We start from the raw sequence: 27,757 nt of genomic DNA, 5'->3' as shown, positions 1-27,757 counted from the left end.
CGGCCAAGACGATCCTGATCCCCAAGCCATGCAAACCACCGAACATCGAGAACCTCCGACCAATCTCGCTCACGTCTTGCGTGGGCAAAGCGCTAAAGCATGTTCTGATGAACAGATGGCAAAGGTGCCTGGAGGAAGCGGAGGTGTACCCGAACACCGTGATAGGGCTCGGTTATCTCGCCGCTGCTCTTCAACCTAGTGATGATCGGGGTGGCCGAACGACTCTCGCGAGTCGCAGGGGTCCGACACACCATCTACGCCGACGACATAACGCTGTGGGTCCCGGGAGGATGCGACGGACATATAGAGAGTACGCTGCAAAAAGCAGTGGATGCCATCGAGAAGCAACTGGACGGGTCCGGACTCATATGCTCCCCGAGCAAGTCCGAACTGCTGGTGATCCCACCGAAGAGAACGACCAGGAAAAAGAGAGGGGACGAAGAGACGCCGAAAGAACAGGAGAAGATCAAGGTCAGAACGAGCGCCGGCCACACGATTCCGGAGGTCGAGAGGATCCGAGTGCTAGGCATGTTGATAGAGCGCAAGCGCGTGAACGGCGAGACGGTGAACCGCCTCGCGGCTAAAGTCACCGCGGCCACACGGCTCATCAGAAGGGTGTCAAACAGAAAGGCAGGCATGAAGGAGGAGAACCTCACCCGACTGGTGCAGTCTTTCGCCATAAGCCACATCACGTACGTCGCAGCGTTCCACAACTGGAGGCAGTGCGAGCGAAACAAGACCAACGCGCTCATGTGCAAGGCGTACAAGGCGGCACTCGTACTCCTCGACTGCACGAGCACCGAGAAGTTCCTGGCCCTGTGGGTGAACAACACCCTGGAAGAGATCGCGGAGGCGCAGAGGACCACCCAGATCTCGAGGCTCTCAGAAACGAGAACGGGCAGACAGATACTGCACAACCTGCGTCTGACACCGATGGAGGAGGGAGCCGAAAACGAACAGGTACCTGTGCCAGAAGCCACAGGCAGACAGTTACAGGTATTTCCGGTACCGAACAACATGAACCCCGAGTTCAACAAGGAGCGAATGATGGCGAGGGCCAAGGCGCTCGTGGACCTCCACACCAGAGACGAAGGAGCCATGTACGTGGACGCGGCGGAGTACCAGGAGAGCGGGAGGGCCTACGCCGCGCCGCTCGTCAGGGCGTCGACTGGCGAAACGATAACGGCGGCGAGCGTGAGAACCCAGAAGGCGCACCGGGCAAAGGAGGTGGCCATCGCCCTGGCCATCGCCGACTCAAGAACGGCGGTGCGTAACTACGCCAGAGGGAGAGTGTGCAGGGAGGCCGCACGAGTACTACGCACGGCCGACCTCGATGATGAGAGGAGGTGCGTGGCCATCAAGTGGTTCCCGGCACACGTGGGCATCGATGTGTCGGACCGGGGCAACACCAACCATAACGAGACGGCAAACGCAGCGGTACGAGGACTAACCAACCGCGCCGCTGGTGCAGAATCCGACCTGTCGTGGTGGTGGAGGGAGACCAAGGACAGCATGACCACTTACACCGATATCGTGAAGTGGTACACGCTGAGCAGACGAAAGGTACCGCCACCCCACCCGGGCTTGACCCGAGAGAAAGCGGTGATATATCGGCAACTGCAGCCGGGGTCCCTCCTCACCCCGGTGCTGATGAGGCACGTGTGTCCGAGCGTGTACGAGAGTGACTTGTGCCGAGTGTGCCAAAAGGAGAGAGCCACCGCGGCTCACATCCTCTGGGACTGTGCCAAAAACCCGCGCGAAGCGTCGACAGAGACTATGATCCCGCCGCATCTCGAAGCCGCAGCGGGAAGCTACGACCAGGAACAACAGACCAAGGGCGTCCAGCAGATCTCGGCGGCCCTCGAAAGGCAACGACCAAGCGAAGCCGACGAAAGGTTACCGCCCCAACAAAGGGGCATGCGAAACCGGCCGAAGGGAGTAGCGAGGCCGGAGCGAAAGTAGAGGGACAAGAAGTCGAGATGACGTCACGGCCGCGTCGCGGAAAGACCCCCGCGCGAGGGGATCTAACCGAGCTGCAGGCACTTTAATAAAGTTGTTCTCACTCTCTCTCTCTCTCTCTCTCTCTCTCTCTCTCTGTTTGATCACTGCGTCGGTGGTGCAAGCGCTGTCGTTTCCCGCAGGGGGCACCCTCACTAATACTCACGCTTGTCGGAGCTTGGATGTTTGCAACAGCACAGAACACAGCAGATTTTGGTGTCACCCACCTAAGCCGAAGCCAGCGAGTTTCTTCGTAGTGTTCATAAAAATATAAATCTGGTACCCGAGTCAAAGCTGGGGTAGCTTTGTACCTTCACGGCACCTGGGCAGGGGCCATGTTGGAAACTGGGCCCCGCTACTTTGAGACCGTACCCCATTATTGACTCCAGTGCCTTCTGCTAATCTTCTCCAAATTATTTTCCTGTCCTACTTCGTTTTCTGCCATATCCTGTCATCTCTTTTCTCCATCATATCACACTTTTTCCGGGTGGGAAGGGTTGTCCACCAAAAGTAGTGCTATTAGAAGCATAGAGAAATAGCAACAGGGCGCGGTTAGAGTGTGTAGCAAAGTCCATTCAACTGTCCAGATCGGGGCTAGGCGGCACCGAATAGACAGCATAGGTTCATGCTGCCCATGCCCACTTAACAAGAGCAAGCGAAAAAGCCACACAGCAGTTCCCATTAACCCATACCTTCCGTCTACTCAGAAGAAACTTCGGCACTCGTAAATCATTAAAAGCTGACACTGAATTCTTGTTTGCAAGTATTACCAAGTAAAAACAACTTTCCTCAGTGACCTATAGGTACAGCACAATAAACACAGTGGAAATCTGTGCAACCAAGATAACCTAGTAGAACCAAAGGTTACCGGACCCGCCGAATCATGGAATTGTTACGACGACGAGAGAGATGCGGATTTTCTAGAATTAATTCAAAAGGTAAGATGAAAACACGTTACAGCGATGTGGAATCTATGATGGGATAGAGGAAATCCCAATTTAACCTCATTATTCTGATTTACAACCACTAAATCTCTCTACGGCAAATACTAAGCAGCTCAGCTCTACGCTAATGCCTCAAATACTTCCGCAACCGTATTCGTCATCACCGCGATCAGCCCGTTTGTTGCCAGTGCAGGATGAAAGCGTCTCTCGAAGACTTCCAGCCTCTTCTATTAGGAGACTGCGGAATCCTTTCTTTGCCGACAAATGTTCTGAGTTAAACCTTCCATCGAGTCCTGGGTCAGCTCTAATTTCGTTCCCTATCCTTCGAGAGCCATTCCGTTGAACGAATGGTCCTCCCGTTGTCCGTAATCCTCAATACATAGTCAGCGTAACTCATTTTCTTTCACTTAAGTTCAGCCAGAATTTCTTCTTTGCGAATTTGTTCCCTAATCCGCGATGCAGCATAATAATTTGTAAGTCGCCACTCCCTCCTTTCCCCAAGGTTCGTTGTTCCACGGCTCCCTTGCCCATTCTCACTTTGTCCTCAAGGCGCACAATGAGTTCGCAATCTTCCGCCCCATATGCCATCACCGTCTCGTGTTGGTCAGGCTCGGAAAATCCCCCAGGCGTGGCTGCCGTGTGTACGGCGCCCAGGTGGGCGGAAGGGAAGAGACAAAGGGGGCCAAGTGACTTAACCTTCCGAGATTCGTTCCCTTCTTCGATGGGTCCCAGCTGTTTTCGTATGTCGTAGCGTTCCCGTATTCGCAGTAATTTCGGCAAAACTAACAACTCGCGAATTTTAGGCCATATAAGGACCGCCTGTCGGTGATGACGATGCTCGCGAAAATATTTGTGATAGAGGCTATTATAGTCTCCGGTACAGTGTCATCGGTATGCCATTCACGAGGCTTAAGGTTACATCACTGCTTTGCGGCACAAGTGCGAGAAACGTAGAAATGTTTTGCATCACTTTTTCAGGGCGTTACAATCTTTGTACACATAAGAAAATTTTTGTAGTTGGTTCAAAAATACGTGTATCGGGCAGGTCAGAAAATGAGCGGGATCAGACGCTGACGTATTTCCACCTTGTATTGCTTCCCCATTTCTGTCCTCAAGCTCTGTCATTGTTTTGAAATTTGCTCTTATCAGATGTTATACTTCTGATTGCGGTGTTACTTTGGCTAGGAGTAGAGTCTGCACGAAGGATCCAGTCATCGGCAGCTACGATTAATTTGCCTACTAGAGAAATTTTCTGAGCTGTGATGCAACTTACAAAAGCAACTTTCATAAGCCATGTTGATGAAAATGAGACGAAAAATTGCCCAACACCCTCTACCACATGGTGTGGGAATGTAAAAGCTTCACCGAACTACCTGAAGTCATCACACCGACACAGGGACAGTGGGAGGTCCTGCTGAGTAGCGATATCCTGGAAAACCAGCGTGGCCTGGTGACCAGGGCCATTCGAGCTGCAGCTGGCTATGGCATCCCGTACTAGGGACGCCACCCACCATGGATGACCGACAACCATCCCGCGCTCTTTTTTTCCCCTTCAATGGGAGCAATAAACGTTTGCCCTCCTCGTCATCCTTTTTTAGTACATGTATAAATTTTCACGTATGATTATCAACTCACAATATTGTTATAAAAAAGCGAAGCTTTCTAGGTCTCGTTGATAGAGTATGTCGCGTCGAGAACGCACTGCAGGAAACCCAACTTTTTCTGAGGATGATGATGATCGTGGGTGAAGTGAAGGAAGAAAACGCTTCCCGTAGTCGGAAATGAACGCGGCTCCCTCGTGTTATGAAGCCGACGTCTAACCGATTGCGCTATTTCTACACGGTCGAAATAGTTTGTAATTGGAGAGGGACGACCACAATAGTTGTGCGTGAAGCTCTTTCCGTGAGAAATCAAAGGCGAATTCGGGTCAAAGTCAAAGGCGCTGCGACCAAGAGTCTAAACTGCATGCGAGTCAGAGCCACGAGGCACGGTCCCAATTGTCTGCGAGTCGAAGTCTAAACTCAGAAGGCAATCAAGCAATCTCTCACAAGAAAGCCCTCGTTCAACCACCGTCGCCGTTAGAGGGAGGGGCGCATCCCTTGGCGTAATGAAGTGTCTTTACCTGTCTTCAGCATTGTGCTCGATTTGAAATGTTGCGGAACGAATAAAACGAGTGAGCATTTATAACCAGATTTATTTGACTGGGTATTTCGAATTCGTGGATAAGCGTTTGATAAAGTAGCGGAATTAGAAGTTCTTCAATAGCTTAGAATAGAAGGGATGCGAATAAAATACTTCTGGAATAAGCTGTTAGTGTTCAGACGAGCGAGACCAGTGACGGCATGGAACAAAGAGCGTTTAATGAAGAAGTAGAAGACACACGCGCTCGCGCAAAGGAGCAGTCTTCTTTATCTTCGTCTTCAAGCGCCTTGATGATGATATTTTACAGTTAGCACCATTTCCTCAAGTGATTTTGTTTCCTTTTAGACCGCTGTTGAATTTCAAATCACCTTCGACATATAATCTCCCACCTACAGACATTTCATATATCGCCAGTAATAATAGTGCGTGTCTTATCTACTCCTCATAGTGATAATAGAAGAAACGTGTCTTGTCCAGCTTTCGGCACCTTTGATCCTCCGTTATGTTTGGTGTTGACACCACTCCTGTTCGTGGACCATGGCAGGTAGAGGAGGTCAGCGCCGTGCTGATTAAAGAAGCCCTAGCAAAGACAGCTGCCATGAGTGCATGAATTCCTCCCCATCATCATCACGGTTCAAACGCCTCTGGCCGTGCGCATGCGTGTCTTCCCCACAATCGGTTTCTAGCTTTAGGAAAATTCGGAATTCCTGTATCCTGACCATTTCTGATTTCTCAAATTAAAGTGCTCACTAACAGCAGTACTTACTAACATACAGGGAAAGCTAGTCAATTCAAACTCAGTTAATTCGAACTTATGGTTAATTTGAACTAACGCCCTAGTCCCGGCGCCACCCCCCTGTATATTTCAATGGGGAAAACTCCCGAAAATTCGAGCGCGTGGGTATCCAGAACGGTTAATTCGAACTGGGATCCCCTGCATCGCTCCTCGCAGAAGCCGGCCCAGAGTGAATACATTGTGTTGCAAATCCAAATTAAACCAAATTTACTAGAGATGCAAAACAGCGAAAAAAAACAGCATATTTCGCGCTCTACGCTGCTGCGACGGCTTACTTCGCTTCCGCAGCGGGCGTCGCGCCGCCAGCCCGGCGTTGCAGCGTTGCACGCAGTTGAGGTTTTGTTTGTGACGGGGTTGCTCCGCCTAATTCTCCGCCTAATTCGAACAATTTTATGGTCCCCTTCGAGTTCGAATTAACGAGCTTTTTACTGCATTAGAACAATAATTTAGAAGCTAAAAAAATTTCCATATTTATTGGGTTGCCAATGCCAACGTTTTCCGCGCAATCTTCATTCGGCCGATCTGCAGCAAAAGCACTGGGCTGAGTTGTCGCGTGTCCTTTAATTGGAAACGAATTTCAACTTTGTGTTTATGATAAATAAGGAGGACAGCGATTAATACGATTACTGGTTGCTTCATTAAGAAAATATATCAGGAAGCCCGCTACACCATCCTCAGTAGCACAGCGTTTTAGCCATTCAGCCGCGATATTTCGGAAACAACCAGAGATGCCATGCATGCTTCTGTTGTTCTATACGACGAGGAACTCTGTCCACGAAAGCCCATAGCGTAAATGTAATAATTGTAGATATTTAACCAGTTAATGTACATTGACACGGCCATTTATATTATCAGATTCACTGCATTTTTTACTCGCAGGACTAATTACTCTGTTATCATTCCGTTAATAACCTAAGGAATGCTTAAAGTCCTCTGTTTTTTTCTTTCACAAATGAATTATGTAACGACTTGGACAGTTCCTTGCGGCTACTATTTAAGGACCCTTTTAGGAGCCAGCCCCATCACGGTCTGTTTTCTTAGCTTCTCTTGTGTACGCTCAGTGTCTGTAGCTGCGATAACTGAAAATACGAGACCATGACAAGAAACAAGACAGTCCGTAATGAGACGCAGACAATGATGCTTATCTTTTTGTCACCAAGTGTAACGGCAACCACCACCAATGGGCTAATAACAGATACACTAACTACGCCATATTCCCGAATATCAGCTTATGGTTTTACTGTTTACAAACCAAAATATGTTTAGTGGGTAGGCTGATCCAGTGTTGTCTAAATGAAGTATGTCATGGGTGCACGTTATAATTAGTCACGTGTTATATCTGGCCATGTGTTAGGATCACATCTTGGTCATGTGTCCTTTGGTACCATGTCACGCGTTTTTTCAGCTTCGCACATTGTGCCCGCTTGCATTTTTTGTATAGAATAATGTCCATAGTAGGTACAAAACTAAGTTCTGTATTTTTATCGCCCTCTACGGTACTGCGTTTTCATGAGCAACACAATTGCTTTGTATGGATTTCACGGCCTAAATTTTGGGTGTGGGTATTGAAGATGTTCTTTTTTATGTATTCTCGAATTTCACTGTCCATACTTGTATTTCTACGTGTTTCCCGTCTGCGATATTACCATGCGCAACGTGCAATGACGTTTTCGTGCATTATTTTCTTTCCGCATTGCGTCCCTTCCTTTCGTTCAATTATTACAAACTTGATGCGTTTCGTGTCACGACACTTATATTTTGAAACACCCTTTACTCAATGCCTTGCAGTGGGGCCTGTAAGGTATTGAAATATATAATCTTTCAAACTGCAGTAGAATTACAGAAACAGAAACGATCTATATTTATCTGCAAGTTATTGCGGGTTTCCTTTAATTTGTTTTTTATTGTGTCTTTTATTTCGACATACAAATTATTACGCACTCTTCACAGCAAAACAGGTATTCCGTCGTTTGAACGTTTATACTCACGCCTCATGGCGACGAGAACGGGTGGAGCGGGAAACGGTGTTCTGCAAGTTATTTGCTGAGTACTTACCTACATCACGGGTTTATTGCCATTTCGTGCAGCTAGCTTCTATTTTAAAATAGCCTAGTATTCAAAGCCGACGAACTTGTTATCAACGGCTTCATGTGTGCTGCATTATTTTCTAATCGGCGTACATGCATACAGGTCTGTATTTGCATAATAGTATTTTCGCATAAAGTGCAATATATATATATATATATATATATATATATATATATATATATATATATATATATATATATAAGGGTAGTAGAGACAGAGACAAACCAGAAAGACGTAGCAAAATAGAAAAAAGTTTACTGACGCTTCAGGGAGTCTTTCTGGTTTGTCTCTGTCTCTACTAACCTTATTTTTTTCGCGCTCTGTGTGAGTTTTTATCTTTTCAGACTCTATATATATATATATATATATATATATATATATATATATATATATATATATATATATATATATATATATATATATATATATATATATATATATATAATTTCAAGGCTATGAGAGCAACAGTAACACTGGGGAATAAAAAAACTCAGCGCCCGAGCTCTCAGCATTTTTAGGAACGATTTTTTTGTAGCTTGCCGGTTCGCTCCCCTTTTTACAATTCATGCGTTTTCAAGCTTAGGAGGTTAATGTTTTTTTTCTGCATTGGTTCCAGACCCGTTTGTGATCTCTGAGGAAGTTTCGGCGGCTCTTTCCGATGGGCGCCCCATTGTGGCACTGGAAACGAGCTTGCTTACCCATGGAATGCCGTATCCTGAAAATATCAGGTAGGTGGTCATTGTGGCTATAGGGCGCTATGTCGGGCGAGAGAAAGGAGCCTCAGGCAGGACGACCGTTCGTCGCAAGGCAAAACCAGATTCTATTTTGTGAGCACACAGCAAGACCCCGGGTTCTAGTGCGCTCGCGCGGCCAGGCAGCCTGTGACAATGTCGATCGGGCTGCTGCGCGAAGAGCGGCGCTCGATCCAGCGATGTCGCTGGAGCTGCTGCTACAGGGCTCCACCCCAAGAGCGGAGCGAGAGGGACGATCGGAAAAGTCATGCGAAATTATAGTGGACACGCCGGGGTGGTCTTGTTGTTGGGGGTACGGTAGGTTCGAATGAAGTGACTTCGGCGGGAGGCTCGAGGTACACGCGGCTTCAGTTGTTCAATGGCCACGGTGTCTTGGGTGCCATTGATGTCCACGACAAAAGTAGTCGAGTGACGTTGAACGACCGGATAGGAGCGGAGGTAATGAGGCCGCAATGGTCCTCGGACGGGTCCGTAGCGCACGAACATTTGCGTGGCAGTTTTGAGGTCAGGGTGCGTGTAAGTCGTCGGGTATTTAATTATTTATTTATTTATTCGAGTACCTACAGCGCCCAAATTTGGGCATTACAGTAGGGGGAGCAGACATAAACTTGAAATATGATACAGGGTATGAATACCAAAAACAAAACAAGTGAACATGCTCAGCTTATACAGTGTGTACACATTCTTGCGAACACGAGGCAATCAAGAAAAAGTAAAAGCAAACAGAAATGCAGACAGAAATTGGCATCTTTCATTTCAACAAAAATTGTGATAGAGCATTTTGAAATGAGGGTAGCGGGGTGGATACAATATATTCGGTAGGTTGTTCCATTCGTGTGTGGTTTTCTGGAAGAAAGAGTTTTTGTAAGTATTTATACGACATCGGTATTCGCGAACTTTGCGGGAGTGATCTAGGCGAGAGGATACATAAGTGGGATCTTTAATGTACTCGTCTTTATTTAAACCAGTGCTACCAATATAAATATTATGAAATAGATTTAATCTTAAGAATTTGCGTCTGTCTTGCAGGAGAGGCCAACCCAAATGTTTGCAAATGCACGAAGAGCGGTTAGTGAAATCATAGTTACCAGACACAAATCGCGCTGCTCGTTTCTGAACCCTTTCTAGCGCATTAGTACATATTTTAGTCTCTGGATCCCAAGCCACACAACCGTACTCTAAAATTGAACGAACGTTAGAAAGGTAGAGCGTTTCCTTTAGTTTAGGTGGGGCCTGTTTAAAGTTACATCTTAGGAAGTTCAATACACGGCTCGCTTTGGCACCGACGTATTCAATGTTTCGTTCCAGGATATGTTGCTCGTAAAAAAAAACGCCTAGGTACTTATATTTAGATACAACTTCCAAACGATTGTCTCCTAGAAAGTAATTCGTATTTAGAATGTTCTTTTTGTTTGTGAAGAGAACGCTATTACATTTTGAAAAGTTGAGTGTCATGTTCCATGTGGTGCACCATGAAAACACAGCATTTAGATCACTTTGTAGTTGAGCAGAATCTCGAGCAGACGTGACGTCACGATATATGCAGCAGTCATCTGTATACATGCGCATGCGACTGGATACTTGTTGCCTTATGTCATTTAAAAATATATAAAAAAAGAAGGGGTCCCAGAACAGATCCCTGGGGGACCCCTGATAAAGCTTGCAAGGGTTAGGGCTTGGGCGAGTTGGTGCATGATTATAAAAGGGGAACAGCGCAAACTCAGACAAGACACAAGAAGAAGGAGGTGACAAACACGAGCGCTCGTGTTTGTCACCTCCTTCTTCTTGTGTCTTGTCTGAGTTTGCGCTGTTCCCCTTTTTTAACCCCTGATAACACATCGAGTTCAGATAAATTCACTCCCTCGAGAACAACCCGCTGTTTTTTACCAACAAGATACGCTTCAAGCCACTTCAGCAAAGAGAGAGGGATATTTAGAGCAGACGGCTGAAGTAATAATAAATTGTGATACAGAATGAAAGGCTTTTTGAAAATGTAAAAATACACAGTCCACTTGGCATCCATTGTCGATCGAGGAAGCTATATCATGAATAAATTCAATTAGTTGAGTATCGCAGGACAACCGTTTTCTGAAACCGTGTTGCGTAGTGCAGAAAAAGTTATTATCTTGAGGATGGGAGAATAAATTGATATAGATAATGTGTTCCATCGATTTACATATTACACAAGTTAGCGAGATCGGTCTGTAATTTTTTGTTCGCGTTTTGTCTCCAGCTTTGAAGATAGGGGCAACGTTGGCACTTTTCCAGTCGTCAGGTAAACAGCCAAGCGCCATTGATTTCTCGAAGAGCAAGACTAGCAATGGTACAAGTGAGACAGCACAGTTTTTAAAACATAATTAGGAATAGCATCAGGACCAGGTGCCGCATTTACCTTAATTTTTTGTAGCAGAGCTAAGACTCCACGTTAAGTAAAACATATTTCCATCATTTCGGAATATTTTCTGACTAACTGAGGGCCGCTGGGTAGGCAAACTGATTGGGTGAAAACAGACTGAAAATAAAAAATGAATCTCTCAGCTTTACCATTTATGTCTGCGCTGAAGTTAAGGTCATATATAACATCTGGAATCGTTTCCTTCACAGCCTGCTTGCTTTTAACGTACTTCTATACTTCTTTCGGGCTATTTTTGATCCTATCAGTTAGGTCACCCAGATGCTCAAGTTCAGCACAGCGCATCTGTTTAGCGATACTCTTGTTTAGTTCTTTTAACGTTTCATATAGCTCGCGTTGTGGTGTCTGGCGGTACTTTCGATACACGCGGTGCCTGCGATTAATCAAGGCCTTGAGGCTGCTGTTCATCCAGGGCTTACTAGTTCTATGCTTTGAGGAAAGCACCCGTGACGGAACATTAGTGCGTATAAGTGATAAAAGCTTAGTTTTGAACATTAGCCGTGTAGTATTTACATCCAGGTTGGTAGCATGTTGTCTGAACTTCGGTAAAAACTGATCTAGCTATCGGGAAAGAGAGACATAGCACCGCGAGTATAATAAAACACTTTTCGCGGCGACGGATTCGGGCGGCGCACGATATTGCAACTTAATGTTCCAACGACGACTTCGTGGTCGCTAATACCTGGTATTGTTGTGACAGAAGAGATGAGAGTTTGGTCATGGCAAAAAATTAAGTCAAGCACATTATTGCAGGTGGGGCCTAGTCTGGTAGGACGAAATACAAATTGAAATAGCGAATGGGCGTTAATCATTTCACAAAAAGCAGAGTACAGAAGCGACGACGTGTTAGATTTAGGCTGAAGATGGAACCATTCGATGTTTGGCAAATTAAAATCGCCCGCCAAAATAAGACGCGTTGCATCTAGGGCTACTAAACTATTGCTATGCTGAAACAATGACTCGGGGCCTTTCTGTGTAGGTGGCCTGTAAAACTACCCGATAGCCATTGCGGAACCGTTAGCTAGAATAATCTTGCACCAGACCGTTTCGCATGATGGGGTATTTAGGTTTATTGGCGCGCTACTGATAGCACTGTGGACAAGGACGAAAACGCCCCAACCATGCACATTGCGATCTTTCCGATATGCTCTATAGTTCGGCGGAAAAATTTCGCTCTCAGTTATGGTGTCATCCAACAACGATTCGGTGCCCACAACGACGTGTGGCTTTACTAGTTCAACAAGTGCACCAAGCTCCTCCTTTTTGTTGTTGAGGCTACGGCAATTTAGAACAATTATTTTAAGTTCCGTTACAGCATCTGTCTTTTCGCGCGATAGAGGTTGAATTCGTGGCTATCGCTCATTCCACCTACGCTATCACTAGCCGCGTCATACCTGAAAACTTGTGTGCCAATCTTGGGTTTATTGAAGTTCAGCTTGAAATCACCGCCGTGTTGTCTAGCAAACTGGAGTAGCTTTTTACGCTCAATCTAACCTTTTCAGAGTAGTCTTCGCTGATAGAAAAGTCGCTTCCCTTTACTTTTGGCGCAGCGGCAAGCACCCGTTGTTTTTCTTTAAATGACACGTACTTCACTATTATCGACCTGTTGTTTTGCTGGGAAAAACGCCCAAGCCTGTGGGCTCTTTCTCTCGATGTTGCACAAGCATCAACGCTTAGTTTTTCGGAGCAAAAAGTCAAAATTCGTTCTTCGGATTCCGCCCACGTTTCACCAGCGGTATCATCAATTGAATATCAAGTTATTTCGGCGTGATCTATTGTCTAGATCGTCTTGGCGTTCGCGCATGGATGCAAACGATGCAGCAAGTGATTCAACGCAAGCCGTCACTCCCCCCACTTCTTTCAAAGGCGGAACACATGATGCGGTGGCTTCAGCACGCTCGACCTTAGCCGCGAGATCAGATACGTTTTGTTTGATAGCTTGTTGCTCACTGCGTAGGGTGCGAATTTCATCGAGAATGTCTGACTGCTTCTGCAACATCTCAGGGATTTGCATGATCGCAGAAAACAATTTTTGTTCTTGCTCCTCGGAAAGGGGGCCAGGATTCTGCTCGATATCGCCGGAAAGCAGCAAGAGCAACCCAACAATAACATCTCCGCTTTCCGAGTACTTTGTAACAACATGAAATAAATCACTAATAAGCACACGGACACATGTGGGATCTGACGCCAGCTTTCTAAACGGCTTTCCGTATGCACAACGATAGGAACAACCAACCTGCAGAAACTGTAGGCGTAAATGCCTGGCGTCCATGGCGGCGCCAGATCCCGGAGTGGCAGGCTGAGGTGCCTGCTTATGTAGTTTCCCATCCTGGTGTGACCAAGGTTGCCAGAGGATGAGACGATCAGCTGCCGGCAGCGCTGTCATGTCCAGCGGCGGGTTGCGACCCCAAGGAAATATGAAAGCGGGGCAGACGTGATTCATGTCGGCATTCTTGATAGGAAACAAGCACGCTGAGTCGAAGGTGCCGCAGACGGTAGTGATCACCTGCATCAGCTGCAGAAACAGTAGGCGTAAATGCCTGGCGTCCATGGCGGCGCCAGTACTTTGCAAGGCGTGTGGGTTGAGGCCGAAGGTACCGAAAAACCTCTCGTGTGTGATCGACGTAGTCACTTGCAGGGACAGGTTGCGAAGACTCGCCGAACAAGTCCGCTGGCAAACGCAGAGGTGTACGGCAGACGAGCTCAGCAGACGTGCACGAGAGGTCCATTTTGTACCCGCTCTGTATTCCTAGGAGCGTCAGTGGTAGCCGTTGCACCCACTCGGTTGGGCATCCGTGCGCTGTGAGTGAAGACTTGAGGTGTCGGTGGAAACGCTGGACGAGGCCGTTTGACTGCGGGTGGTAAGCAGCTGTTCGGAGACGAGTCGTGCCGAGAAGGTGTAGTAGTTCTGTGAACAGGGACGACTCGAACTGCCGGCCGCGATCGGTGACAACAGTGAAAGGGCATCCATAGCGCGACACCCAGATAGAGACAAAGGCTGAAGCTACTGTGAAGGTCGTGATGTCGGGAAAAGGGCAGGCTTCAGGCCAACGTGTGAAGTGGTCAATACAGGTGAGAATGTACCGGTAACCTTGGCAAGGAGGCAGGGGGCCGACGAGGTCAATATGAATGACTGAAAAACGTTCATCGGGCCTGAGGAATGGCTTGGCAAGGGGGAACGGAATGGCGTTGGACCTTTGAACGCTGGCACGGCGTGCAGGCTCGTACCAAGTCTCGAATGTCAGCGTTCATACGGGGCCAAACGTAGCGGGACGCAATGAGTTTTTGAGATGCCCGAATGCCGGGGTGGGCCATGTTGGATGGCGTCAAACATGCGGCGACGATGTGAAGCAGGTAGGAAGGGTCGAGGAACGCCTGTGGACGTGTCGCAGATGATGGTCACACCCCGAAACGGTACATCTTCAAGCTTGAGTGCTGTAGGTGCTCCACGTAGACGGGAGAGCTCGTGTCGTTGGCTTGCGTCATAGCTAGTTCGTGTACGTCAAGCGGGTCGGTAGATGCTTCCTGCGTACTTGGTGAAATGGTATTAACATCGTCCATGCGGCTCAGAGTCTCTGCGGGGGAATTGGCCACACCACTGACCTGGTGGATGTCGGACGTGAACTCCGAGAGTTATGGTAGTTGGCGCACCTCTCGTGGAGTGGTGCGCCATGTCAGGGAGGTTTAAGGCGAACGTGAGCGACTTGTGATCGGTGAAGATCGTGAATTTGCGTCCTTGGAGGTGATGTTTGAAGTGACGAACAGCGAGGTACATGGCCAGCAGTTCACGGCCGAAAACGCTATATCGTGTCTGAGCCGGAGTCATGCGCTTGGAGAAACAAATTACACCATCTTCCCGTAGGGGAACTCTGAGTAGTATGCAAAGCAGCCATGGGGTCTATTCAAGTGCGCATTAGTTTTCAGTTCGTCGTTTCCGTTAGGTGGGGGTACGTAGCTACCGTTATATTTACAGTTTGATTTTCATGGTAACTACCACACTTTTCACTTACCGGAACTACGAAATGGGAAATTGCGTTCTCCCTTGTCGTTGCTCGGGCATGCTCGGCTTGCTGAACGCCTGGTGGTGTCTTACCTTTTAATGGCTCCTGGAGTGACAGTGTTACCAGTGTCTTCCTGGGCCGGCCCGAGATGAGCCGAGCATGCGCAGTGGGGGTGTGGACGGCGCCACAACAAGGGAGGGACATAGCCCCGACCATGAGATGCTGGAGCGACAGTGTTGCCGGTGTCTTCCTGGGCCGGCACAAGACGAGCACGCTTGCCCTTAAAGGGCTCCTGGAGCGGCAGTGTTTCCGGTGTCTTCCTGGGCCGGTGGATGGACGGACGACGGACGACGGAGCCGAGAGCAAAAGATGCTTTGCATCTACAACGCTAGCGGTTGCCATGCACCTTTAACTCGCTGCTTAAGGACCGCTCCGGGGGCAGAACTTGACGCGTCGGTTATGAGCGCCAACGGAAATCTCGGATTTGGATGAGCCAGCAGTGCAGCGTCGGCGAGAGCGCGTTTGATGGCTGTAAATGTCCTTTAAATGGCATTGTCCCAATCAAGCAAAGTGGATGAGCGTTTGGTGGAAAGCAGCCTGTCGAGAGGTTCGAGCAGCGTGGCACAGTTCCTAATGAAGCGGCGGTAGAAATTTACCAGCCCTAGGAACTGGCGGAGCTTTGCCACCGACACTGGCTTAGGGAAGTCGATGATTGCCTGGGACTTGGCGGGGAGTGGACATATGCCAGTGGCGTCCAAACGATGACCAAGGCAATCGAGGCAAGGGGCACCAAACTCGCTCTTGGAGACGTTCATGACGATGCCGTGACCAGCGATACGCTCGAAGAGAAGGCGAAGATGCTTCAGATGCTCTCCCAGGAATGTGCTGGCCACCAGAATGTCGTCAACGTAGGCGACGACGAACGGTAGCCCTCGTGTGACGGCATCAATGAAACGCTGGAATCTTTGTGCAGCGTTGCGGAGTCCGAACGGCATGCGCAGAAATTCGAACAGGCCGAATGGGGTTGTGATGGCAGTTTTGGGATGTCTTCTTCTGCAACGGGGATCTGGTGGTAAGCACGAACTAAGTCTATCTTAGAAAATATTGTGGCCCCGTGGAGAGTGGCGGTGAAGTCTTGGAGGTTGGGTAACGGATAGCGGTTAGGAATGGTCTTGGTGTTCAAGGACCGGTAATCTCCGCAGAGGCGCCAGTCACCAGTTTTCTTTGGCACCATGTGCAGTGGTGAAGAGTGGCTACTGGATGATGGATGGATGATGCCCAGTTCCATAATGTGCTCGAACTACACACGGGCGAGTTTGATCTTGTCAGGCGCGAGCCGCCGTGGTCGAAAGAAAACGGGAGGGCCAGTGGTGATGATGTGATGACGGACGTCGTGACGAATAGGCTGAGTACATTCAGGTGGCGCTGTCACGGTTAGGAAGTCCCGAAGCAAGGTGGCGAACGGCTCATCGGCAACTGTAGCGCAGGATGGTGCTACATTAGTAGCTGCCGTCGCGGACACACCTTGCACTGACAGGAGTGTGGTAGCATCAAGTAGTCCCTGCCGCTTTAGTCGACGAGAAGGCCATCTTTTGCGAGGAAGTTGGCACCGAGGATGGCGGTGCGAACGTCGGCGAAGACAAAAATCCACCAGAAAACACCCCGGAGCCCCGGGTTCACAGTGAGTGAGCGTTGCTTGTAGACGGGTATGCGCGTGCCGTTCACTGCTTGTAAATGCGAGATTCCACGAGAAGCACGATCCGAGCGTATAGCGGGCGAAACGCTAACCTGGGCTCCGGTATCCACAAGAAACCTCTGTCGGGTGGTGCGGTCGGTGACGTGAAAAAAAATTCCCCCGCATTTCGCCGAACGGGGAGTATGAGGAAGTGCGAAGCACGGGGTGATGCTATGAGGGGGAGTTTGTTGAAGTTTGGTGGCATTTTGCCCGTTAGTTACATTAACACCCCCTCGTGATCACGTTCGGCTTAACACGCCTCGTTTGTCCCTCTGCGGAAATCTTGGTGAATTAACGTGTATGTTCGAGAGGAGGAGCGCACCGCACCGCAGCGCACCGCAGCTGCGAAGCGCCGACCGGAGTGAAGGGAGACGAGGCGCAGTCACGTGAGAGAATGCAGAACTAGCGGGTTTGTAGTATCACGTGTACACCACGGAGTTATCAAGCCGCTATAGCCGCTGAGTCGCCAACGCACGCCGCTGACGACGTAGTTTGAATGCGTTAAAGATATAAGGCGCGTTGCTAACACTGATATCAACGTCGCGTCCGTGGCTTAGTCGGTAGAGCGTCGCGCTGCGGCCGCAAAGTCCGCAGATCGAAACCTGGCGCCGGATGCTGTTTTTTTTATATAGTGTAGTGGCCTGGCTGGCGCGCCGAGAGAGGGTGTTGCGAGCTGGAGAGTAGTAAAGGGGCTTTAGGAGAGTAGGCGAGGGGGGAGAGGAGGCGCTATGCGAGCGCCCTCACGCGTCGGAAATCTCCCCCCGTTGCTAAGGAAGACGAGGAGCGCGCGCACCCGCAGCTGTTGCTATGCGGACTACGGCGGCGGACGATTCAGGCTCGCTTAAGAAGTGCATTCGCACTTATTCCTGGCCAATCTCCCACGTGGGTATGTGCCATGTCAGCGGCCAGGCAGCGCGCGCCCATCTCCCCCCGTTGCTAAGGAAGACGAAGAGCGCGCGCACCCTCAGCTGTTGCTATGCGGACGGCGGAAGGTTCGGGGTCGCTTATAAAGTGCATTCGCACTTAAAAGGTGTCATTCCTGAGTTGGGCCGAGATCGCTTGTCGCCGTTAGCGGTCGGCCAGGCCATTTCCCGTCCAGGCGCAGGGCAGACGGCAGTGGCGGGCGTCAGTGCCAAAACGCCGGTGGTAGTAGCAAATGCCGTGGTTGGGCGACTCACTGCGTGGGATTTCTGGGCTTCGGCGCTGCGAAGACGAGCGACGACGTTGACGCGAACGTTGTGGCGAGTTATCGCGGCGTGTTGCGGCGACGATGATCTTCTCCAGACGATCGCAAAGGCGGTCGAGTCTACATGAAGCGGCGGACTCATCGGCCGCTGGAGCGGGGTTCCTAAGAGACGGAGGCTTAGATGATGCATCCGCGGCCACTGGAGAAAAGGGGGTGGCGACCTCCATGATTTTGTCTGCCAGCGCGGCAAGTGCCTGCAGGTCCATGGCTGCGGCAGTGGCGAGGACCGTTTGGACGTTAGAAGGTAGAATGCGGCCGAGCAGCGGAGAAGCCTGGGTGGGGGTGGTAATGAGGGCCCGAAAAATGGCGCATACCTACTTAGGGGGATTGGCCAAGAAGAGTGGGTGTTCTCTCTCGCGTGGCTCGTCGTGCGTGTCGAGACCACGCGCTGCTGACAATGGAGGCAGCGGCAAATGATGATGATGGTGGGCGCTAGCTTTCGATGACGAAGTGGCCGCTACAGGGCTCCCCTCTAGCGCCTTGCGCGACAAAAGAAAAGAACATGAGCAACTAGCCAGGAAAGCTATGTACAGGGTGCACAGTCAAGGTCCCTAAACAGTCCACGTCAAAGGCAAAGGTATGTATAGTACATTCAAGTGGTCACTTTCGTAAGGTCTTCCGGTTACAGTTTAAGTAGTAATCTTAGGGGTTCGGGAGAGCATTGTTACTTCCGGTGGCCTGGGCTGGGAGTGGAGTTGCGGGCGAACTTCAGCACAAATCGGCTGGTCGGCTGTCAGGCCGCCGCGAATGTTCACATTATTGCAGATGATCGGACGGGTCTGGAAGGGCGGGCGCAGTAAGTGTAGCGTTCCACGACGTGAGTGTGACCGTGTAGTAGCAGCACGCCTGATTATTCGAAGTTGAGGTGGGGACAATACAGTCGGGCGAAGCGTAGACAGGCATGCTTTACGCTGAACCGGGAGGTGACGCCTATGATGACTGGGGCGTTTGCGTGTTGCGGAAGTCAAAAGCAGGTTTTGATAAGCGTGACAACCACGATGGATCCAGCGCACGCGTGCCCGGAGTTTGAATCGCCGAAGCAGGCGGTTGACGTAAAAGTCTTGCTGTTGTGCCAGCGCAGAAGACCGCCTTCGTGGTCGGCGCTTGCGACGTCGGCGGTGACGTTTAAGCACGACGGCGCACATGCGAGCTGGTGGGGGCCGCTTCAAGACCGGAGAGGGTCCGTTTCCGTCAGGTGGACCTTGTGACTGAACCTTAGGACGTGCGAGACTCGTATCTCGCAAGCTTTTCGTCCACTCAGCCATGCTGGTCACGTTAGAACTGCACGGTAGAGTCGTGTGGGCGGGGTTTCTTGCTTGGGCAAGAGGGTTGTCGGGGACAACGGTCTTACCGTCGGTGTCCTGGTACCGGTAGGTTGTATGGGATGGTGGCAGCTCGTCGGAGGACGGGTTTTCACCGCCGTTGGTAACGAATGCAACAGTGTGCGTCTCGTTCGTGGTATGCGGCGACGGCAGGGGAACCGTAGCGGACGCGTCAGCCGCAGCACAAACAGTTGAAATGCGTGGCGAAACAGCGCATTTGAATGAATTATCCAGGCGTGTGGACGAACATGGTGTCGTGTTTGCCGAAATTGCACCTGGGTTCACGGGAGCCGCTTGCATGAACGGTAGTAAAAACGGTTTCTTCAGGAGCCAGCCTGGGGCTTGAGTTCTGCGGGGAGGCAGCGCAGATACATTGGGCGACAGACTGACTGATAGGGTGTGAGGTGCAGTCCTTCATTGTCGTTTCGTCTGGGCTGCCTTCCACTGGGCATAGCGTGGTCGTAGTAGTAGTGTCGTCACTGGGTGGTACCGCCGACACCAGCATGCTGGTGCTTGGAACGAACGAGGTCCTCGACAGGGGTGGCGCAAGGCCGGGCGGCTGGCGTGGGTGGTTTGAGGTACCGACTGTAGCGCGTCAGGAGGACGGCCCTGAGCTCGTAGTAGGGCTGGGCTCCAGGCTCCGACAAGTTGGAGGCTAAGCTTTATGGTAGGAGCGCGTACATAAGCGAGTAACGGTGCTCCTGGGCTGCGACGTGGTACAGGTCGAAAAGGCATTCCATCAGCATAAGCCGCACCTCGGGGTTCTTGGGGTAGAATGGTGGGCGAGGTGGCAAGGCCGTTGTACGAGTGGCGTGCACGTAATCAGCAGGTGTCGAGTGGCTGGGTGCAGTTGGCTTGGAGTGGCCGAAGGTGGATGTGTGACGTTCAGCGAAGCCGCGGGTGGTTGTGCAACGTTGCTTCGGTCTCGCGTAAGAAATTGGTTAGGACACGAGGGATGTTGCAAGCCGGAAAGCGCGGTTTCCTTTCCATCGTCCGTTACGGCATACGATGAAACCATGGAAGGGGGCGACCGTCCTTGTGGTGGGAATGACTCAAGCCGAGGCGCGCCATCACGTAAGCCTGTAGCGTGTCGTAGGGCCGCTCACCGTGTTTTAGCGGATAACAGCGTCGGTCGGCCGGAAGCAGGGCGGTGGTGATGCGGTAGCGCTCGGTCTGTGAGTCGATGCGGCGGATGAAGAAGTGCGCTTGAAGAAGAACCAGGCTCGGGGGTAGAGTCGCTCGAAGGCCGGGTAGGGCAGCAGAGGGCAAGCGAAGTTGGGCTTCGGGTCACCAATTGTAGGGCGCTATGTCGGGCGAGAGAAAGAAGCCTCAGGCAGGACGACCGTTTGTCGCAAGGCAAAACCAGATTCTATTTTGTGAGCACACAGCGAGACCATAGAGAAAGAAATACTGGTTTATTTCTCTATGGCGAGACCCCCGTGTCCTCGTGCGCTCGCGCGGCCACGCAGCCTGTGCCCATGTCGATCGGGCTGCTGCGCGAGGATCGGCGCTCGATCCAGCGATGTCGCTGGAGCTGCTGCTACATGGCTAAGCGTAAGTGGCAAACTAAGAAAGCAAAGTGCATTAAGGCCGATGTACAATTTCGTCAGTTGCCCTAAAAAACAAGACACTATACAAATCATGCATTCTTTATTCTTCTAAAGTGCTTCAACAATGCACACTAGCGAAACCGCACACACAAAGAAGCAGCGCTGACTCTCCCATGATTTTATTTGAGGAGGAGATGGAGGAGGTGGTGCAGGAGGAAAGGAGGAGAAAGAGGAGAAGGAGGAATAGGAATTAGTTCTGGAGTCAAGCACCGGGGGGTCTTCTCACTCCAGAACTCCCTGGGCGGTCGCTGCCTGGCGAGCGCTTTCAACCAGCCGAGTTTTCCGCCACCAGGTGGCCAATTCATGTTGACGTGCGGTGCATGGGCTCCCGTTTAAACCCGCCCCATCTTCGGTTAAATCTGCCATCCGGTGGATTATTTGGCACAGCCTGATTACTTTCGATGAGCGCCATCTAAGAAGCCTACACTCAAGTCGCTGAGTGCACCCCGTGAAATATTACGACGAGTTAAAATTCTGAAGCGAGGATTGGCACGCCAAGTATAGAACGAGCGGCCATAGCAGCCATCGGCGCGTGCACTGGAGCCCGCCGTGGCCGATCGCCACGTGCCTCCCATCACCCCTCCCATACTCCCCGCCTCCCATCACCCCTGAGGAACGCTATCGCGCTGCAGCGATGGAGGTCGTTGTAGATGGCTAAGACATCCCCCCCGAGGAACTAGCATGCGAGGAATGGGCCGAAATTCGGCGCAAGCAACGAGCCTTGACCCTAAAGAGGACCGTAACCACCGGAAATGTCAGCACGTCGCCCGAAGTGGTCTCACCGAATACCCGCAAAAGCCGGCCGGTGCGTCGCCGAGGTCCACCGATGGAGCGCTTGCCGAAGACCGACGTCAAAATTGTCCTACGACCACGAGGAGGGCTCGATGTACGGTCGGTGGTGCCGGCAACTATCGCCAATGCCATTTCTAAATCAGCACCAGTCCCCCTGAGTCCAGAAGACCAAGATCGGGTGCACCAAATCTCCAACTACATTCTGATCAGTACTCCCGACCATATGCGAGCGCGCAATTTCGCAAACATCAAATCCCTTGTTGTCAACAACAAGCAGTATGAAATCTCTACGCACGTTTCGGCCCCCGCCAGTACGGTGCTGGGAATTATTTTCAAAATTCCCGAAGACGATACTCCCGAAGAAGTAATTCGGAACGTGGTCGATTTCAACCCAGACCTGCCCATCCTATCAGTCAAACAACTCGGAAGCACAGACGCCGCTCAAATCTTATTCGACGGATACAAATGTTCCGTTTTGGATTTGGTAAGGTTACACCACGTGCCGCTGCACACCATTCCGGCACAAAACAGAAGCTTGCACGCAGTGCTAGCAGCGAAGACACAGACCTGACGTCTGCCTGAACTCAACGACCAGGTGACTCAAGTGCGGCATCACCAACCCCAGCGAGGGACACCCGTGCAAGCCTAAGTGCATTGTCTGCGGAGGAGCCCACCTCACGGGGCCCGCAGAGTGCCCGCTGCGCTTCAAGGCACGTCGCCCCCTGCCGCCGCCAGAAACAACGAAGAACGGGAACGAAAAAGAAGACATCCCGCTGAACGCTCGAAGCCGGCAAGATTCGCCCTTCCTTCCGGGCCGCGAACCCCCCAGGACACAGACCCCGGAAAGAGGAAGAGCCCCGTCGAGATCGCTGTCCAAACACAAGGCAAGATCTCCATCGGCCGGCCGCTCCAAACCCAACTCCAAGAGGTGGGCCAACCTTCCGTCGACACCACAGAAGACGGCCGAAAACTCTAAACTTCCATAAACAGCTAATAGATGAGATAGCCAACATAAGAGCAGAAATGGCAGCTCTTAGGAAAGAAAATAAGGACCTGAAACGGGAACTCCTCACGGTCCGCCGCTGAAACGCAGCAATCTCGCAACCTAATTCCACCGATCAAGAACCTGCCTCCCCGGCACCCGAAAAACGAGCGATTGCGTCAGCCTCCGCACAAATCCCCAGCCCGGTTGAAGAGTCCCAGCAACAGCAGGAACTTGACCGTAAAATAATCGCTCTTGAGAGAAGTAACGCTGAACTGCAGAAGCACATTACCACATTACCACATTACCACATACCACAAGGACCTCGATCCCCACATCCCTTCCGATATCGTTGACTCCCGTCTGGATCACCTTTGGGAGGCGTACCGAGGAATCCAAAAACGATGGTGCAGAAATAAAAGCAATCGCAAATTGCGGCTAAAACTGTCCCGTCTGCAGACGGAGATTGATGCGCACGCGGTTACTCCTCGCACTCCCAATGGGACCAGATCTGCGACCAGATGCAAGGAAACTTTGCAATGAAGAAGACGTCGCAGATAATTAGACACCTCTTCGACCCTGACCAGAAGAAGACAGAACAGAGAAACCGCATAACCAAAATCATCCACACCTACTCAGGCTCTGACGACGAACTCAGTAGAAATCAGAGACATGTACCTCCTGATAGGACCCAAAATCGAACTACCCTCGTACATGGGTCACCCCAACAGCGAGATGGATAGGGACATAACTGAAGCCGAGGTTCCATTGGCGATTCGCAAACTTAGGTCCAATTGGGCCCCAGGTCCTGACCACATTTCGAACCGGGTGCTACGAAACTTGGACGATTTCTCAATCACCGCAATCACTGCTTTTCTCAACACATGCTGGAGAACGGGGCGAATTTCGGAATCGTGGAAGCATGAAAAGGTTATTCTAATCCCCAAGCCAAATAAACCACTCAAAATCGAACACCTCCGCCCAATCTCCCTCGCGTCGTGCTTAGCAAAACTCATGGAACACGTACTCCTAGCCCGGCTCACAACACACATGAACAATGATTGGCTTCAGACCTGGTCTCTCAACTAAAGATATACTCATACAGCTAGAACAAATTATCAAACGATCCACCGGCCTAGACACATCGGTGATACTGGCCCTGGACCTGACAAAAGCCTTTGACAACGTCTCGCACGAGGCCATAATGTCGGGTCTGGGATCGGTCAATCCGGGTGAGAGAACCTACAATTACATCAGGGACTTTGTGTCAAACCGGACAGCCGCCATACATCTAGGCAGCCTTGCCTCAGATACATTCCCGCTGGGCAGTCGTGGCACTCCGCAAGGAGCCGTACTGTCACCATTACTCTTTAACCCTGCAATCATAGACATACCAAAGAAATTAGCACGGATCCCCCACCTATACCACAGCCTCTACGCAGACGATATCACCCTCTGGATGAATCGGTGGAGTGATGGGCATATTGAAGAAACACTGCAAAGAGGCATAGAAGTAGTGGTGGAGGAGGCCTTGTTATTCTGAAGTACTTGTTATTCCCCCGAACCATAAAAAACGGCTTCACTTCAGCATCAAACTCCATATTGAAGGTAGAGAGATCCCGGAGGTCCCGCCCGTCAAAGTCCTCGGGCTGTCATACAATCCACTAAGCTAAATCACAAATTTATCCAAACAATAGAACGGCACATAAACCAAACCATTGGTTTGCTCAATAGGGTCACCAATAGGAACTCAGGTTTGACCGAGCAGAACATGGTTTGCCTAATCCAAGCCTTCGTCGTAAGCAGAATACTTTACTCGATTCCATATCCTAAACAGCTGCCGAAAGCAACAAAATTGATGTCCTCATTAGACGCGCCTACAAGGCAGCACTACGTCTTCCCCCCGGCACGTCCACTGGCAAACTGGAAGGCCTTCACAGCAAGGCCAGCGAACTAGTTGAAGCCCACCTAATGGGACAGAACGAACGCCTCGCTCGCACACCCACAGGGAGACACATACTCATCAAACTAGGAATAGGATATCACACACTACATCAGGACGCGAAAACAGTTCTCCCTAGTATTCACTCACATATTGTAGCCAAACCGCTTCCCCGCAACATGGACCCCACATAACACTCCGAGCGAAGGAAACAACGAGCCCTCGCCCTGCACAAGAAGTATAAAAATGATCCGCAAGTCGTATACGTCGATGCAGCAGAGTACAGACATAAGGAGGCTTTCACCGCAATCACCGTACAAAATTACTCCAACAGCAGCATTCTCGATTATATAACAGTCCGGATGCTCATCCCAGAACCGGCAGAAGAGGCAGCAATAGCGCTCGCCCTTTCACTCACCCCCACACCCGCAACAATCATTACAGATTCTAAAACTGCTCTCCAAAATTTTGCCGCTGGTCGCGTATCCCCAACGGGGCTCAAAATTTTGCTCAGGAACCCCCCGAAGTCCCCAGTACAACTGATCTGGACTCCGCGCATTCTGGGCTCGAGGGAAACGAGGTGGCCCATGACCTAGCCCGAGGAATTACTACCCGGGCAGGGCCGAACCCCTATCCTTTTCACGGAGCCCGGTCCGCGCGGGGCCGTCTGATCGGTTTTCACGATGTTACCACCTACTACCTCCTCTCCCGCCGGATCTATCCTCGGGCGGACAAATTTCTGACATTAGAGCAAAGCCACGTCTGGCCCCAACTCCAGACGGGAGTCTCTCCCAATCCGGCCACAATGACCCATGTCCACCCCAGCCTCTATCCAACCTCGGCGTGCCCCTTATGTGGCACCCATGCCAACCTGGCCCACATTATGTGGGCATGCCCCCAGGACCCTTTCCCCGAAATCCCCTCTGAGGAGAGGTGGGAGGCCTCGCTTCGCAGCCTCGACCCGGACCTACAGGTCCGCCTGGTGAAGAGGGCGTTAAAGGTCGCCAGAAGGCGCCAGCCTAAGGCCACCACGGGACCACCAACCTAGGGCAAGGGCCCTAGGTTGGTGGTCCCGTGGTGGCCTTCAGCCCGTTACCTGCCAATACCATTCGGACTTCGATTCTCCTTGAGACACTTCCTCAAAATAAAGTTTATATCTCTCTCTCTCTCTCTCTCAACCAGCCGAAGCTGATCGCCGAGGTCTGGGCTGGCTATCATGCCTTCCAACTGCTCTTGGCTGGGGAGGGGATGGAAGGTAGGTAAGGTGTGTGGGACCCCGCATAGACATGTGGTAGAGTGTGCAGGGTTGGGGACAGAAGTGGCAAGTGGTGGAGTAAGAGGGGGGCGGGGGTGGATGGCGTGGAGGAGTGTGCCGTGCGGGTATGTGTTCGTTTGAAGGCGGCGGTTGATGGTGGCTGCTTTTTTATGCTGTATTCGGCTGGTCGCTCAGATACTCTGGCTCGGAATACGCCGATGCGGACGCTTCCCCCAATCCAAGCAAGAGTCACTGCTTCGAACCGAACCAATCTCGGAGCAGCACGTGACCGTAGCGCCGCGGTCAGCCCGGCTACTGCAAGCGGCCAGGCCGGCCGAGTCAAAAAATATTTCCACAAGCTGCTGCCCTCCGCGGCGTTGATTTAGGGCTGCAGAAGCAACGGAGACGGTTCCCCTGCACTCAATAGGCGACTCCGCTTCGACATGATACGGAGATGCGTTCAGTAATAGCAACAATGTCGACATACTCCCACAACAAACCGCTGGCTAGGCCTCAGCGAACGCCACTGACTAGGCAGGCGAGTATGGGAGAGTCGCGGCGGCCGGGTCACGTGACACGATCCCCCTCCAGATTTCGGCGGCGGTCCCGCTTCGGAGTCAGAGGAGTCGGAGCCGCTCAGAATGGAGGACGACGCTCTGAGACGACCAACCAAACATGCGTCGAGCGCTCGATTTCAACCACCCGAACACGGAGTCGCTTTCCGGTGTGCTCCAGAGCACTCTAAAACGACCACCCGAATACAACGTTAGTCAACTTGTCGTGGGGCGGGGTCAGATGAGGGGATCGAGGCGGTAGTGTTCGAAAATATCTGTGTACATTTAAGTCACACAATGGTACTCTCCCGACGGTGAAGCTGGAGTGTTGAAGTGGAACGCCCGGTATGCGGAACTGTAATTTATGAAAAAGTAGTCTTTTATTTGATTTTATTTCATTTCATTTTATTACCTTAAAGGCCCTCGGATGGACATTACATAAGGTGTGGGGTTACAAAAGCATACAAAAATCACTTTGAAAAATGGCTTGTGACGCTCTGCATAAATTTTGATGGACAGGTGATTGCTGTAATCTGGTGAGGGAGGTCATACCAGTCTTTTGCTGCATGAAGGAAAAACGAGGCAGCAAAAGTAGCGGCGCGGGAACATTGACGCACAACTTGAAAGATATGGCCAATGCGATAGGATTTCCGAAACGTTGGGCAGATGTAAGGTTGAATTGCAAGTGGACTGTGAAAAAGTTTATGAAGCAAGCAAAGGGTAGCAATGCGGCGGCGGGAAAAAGAAGTGACAGGTCAATTTCTTCTATTGACTATATGCATACGAGGAATGAAAGAAAATAGTGGCACGGTTTTGAAGTAATTAGAGAGCAGTAATGAGATACGCTTGTTGTAAGATGCAAATGGACGACGCATATTTCAGCTTGCTTCTTACAAGAGATTGATAAAGTAGTAGTTTTACATGGCGAGGTGCGCTGCACAGATGGCGTTTCTGCCCAGGCAGCACAGGACTGTTCGGCCTTACTCAAGCCGGTGTACTTTGGCCGGTGATTTTCTGCCCGGCCTTTCTCCGGCAACCATGTTCGGTGGGTGTCCAAATGTGAGCATTTTGGCCGTATACGACCGTACTCCCATCACTGTCCAACGGCCAGTGTCCGTCGGCCAGTCGACCGGTTTACGTTCATTCGGCCAGATTCCAGCCGTAGGACTCCGGCCATCCCGAAGC

General features: G+C 50.9%; 1 protein-coding gene across 2 annotated transcripts in view; it reads left to right on the top strand.

The window, feature by feature from the left end:
* The window catches only part of LOC144176057 (pseudouridine-5'-phosphate glycosidase-like), a 307,408-nt gene that overhangs the window by 48,716 nt on the left and 230,935 nt on the right, over positions 1-27,757 (top strand). For both annotated transcript variants that reach the window (XM_077705179.1, XM_077705180.1), the window contains exon 3: positions 8,585-8,696. In XM_077705179.1, the coding sequence (XP_077561305.1) occupies positions 8,585-8,696 (112 nt within the window). The remainder of the gene's footprint in view (positions 1-8,584; positions 8,697-27,757) is intronic.

The sequence above is a fragment of the Haemaphysalis longicornis genome, unplaced genomic scaffold (assembly GCF_048455015.1).
Source record: "Haemaphysalis longicornis isolate Haplotype H1 unplaced genomic scaffold, Haemaphysalis longicornis Haplotype H1 scaffold_3, whole genome shotgun sequence".
Classification (NCBI taxonomy): Eukaryota; Metazoa; Arthropoda; class Arachnida; order Ixodida; family Ixodidae; genus Haemaphysalis; species Haemaphysalis longicornis.
This window is presented reverse-complemented; position numbering and strand designations above follow the sequence as displayed.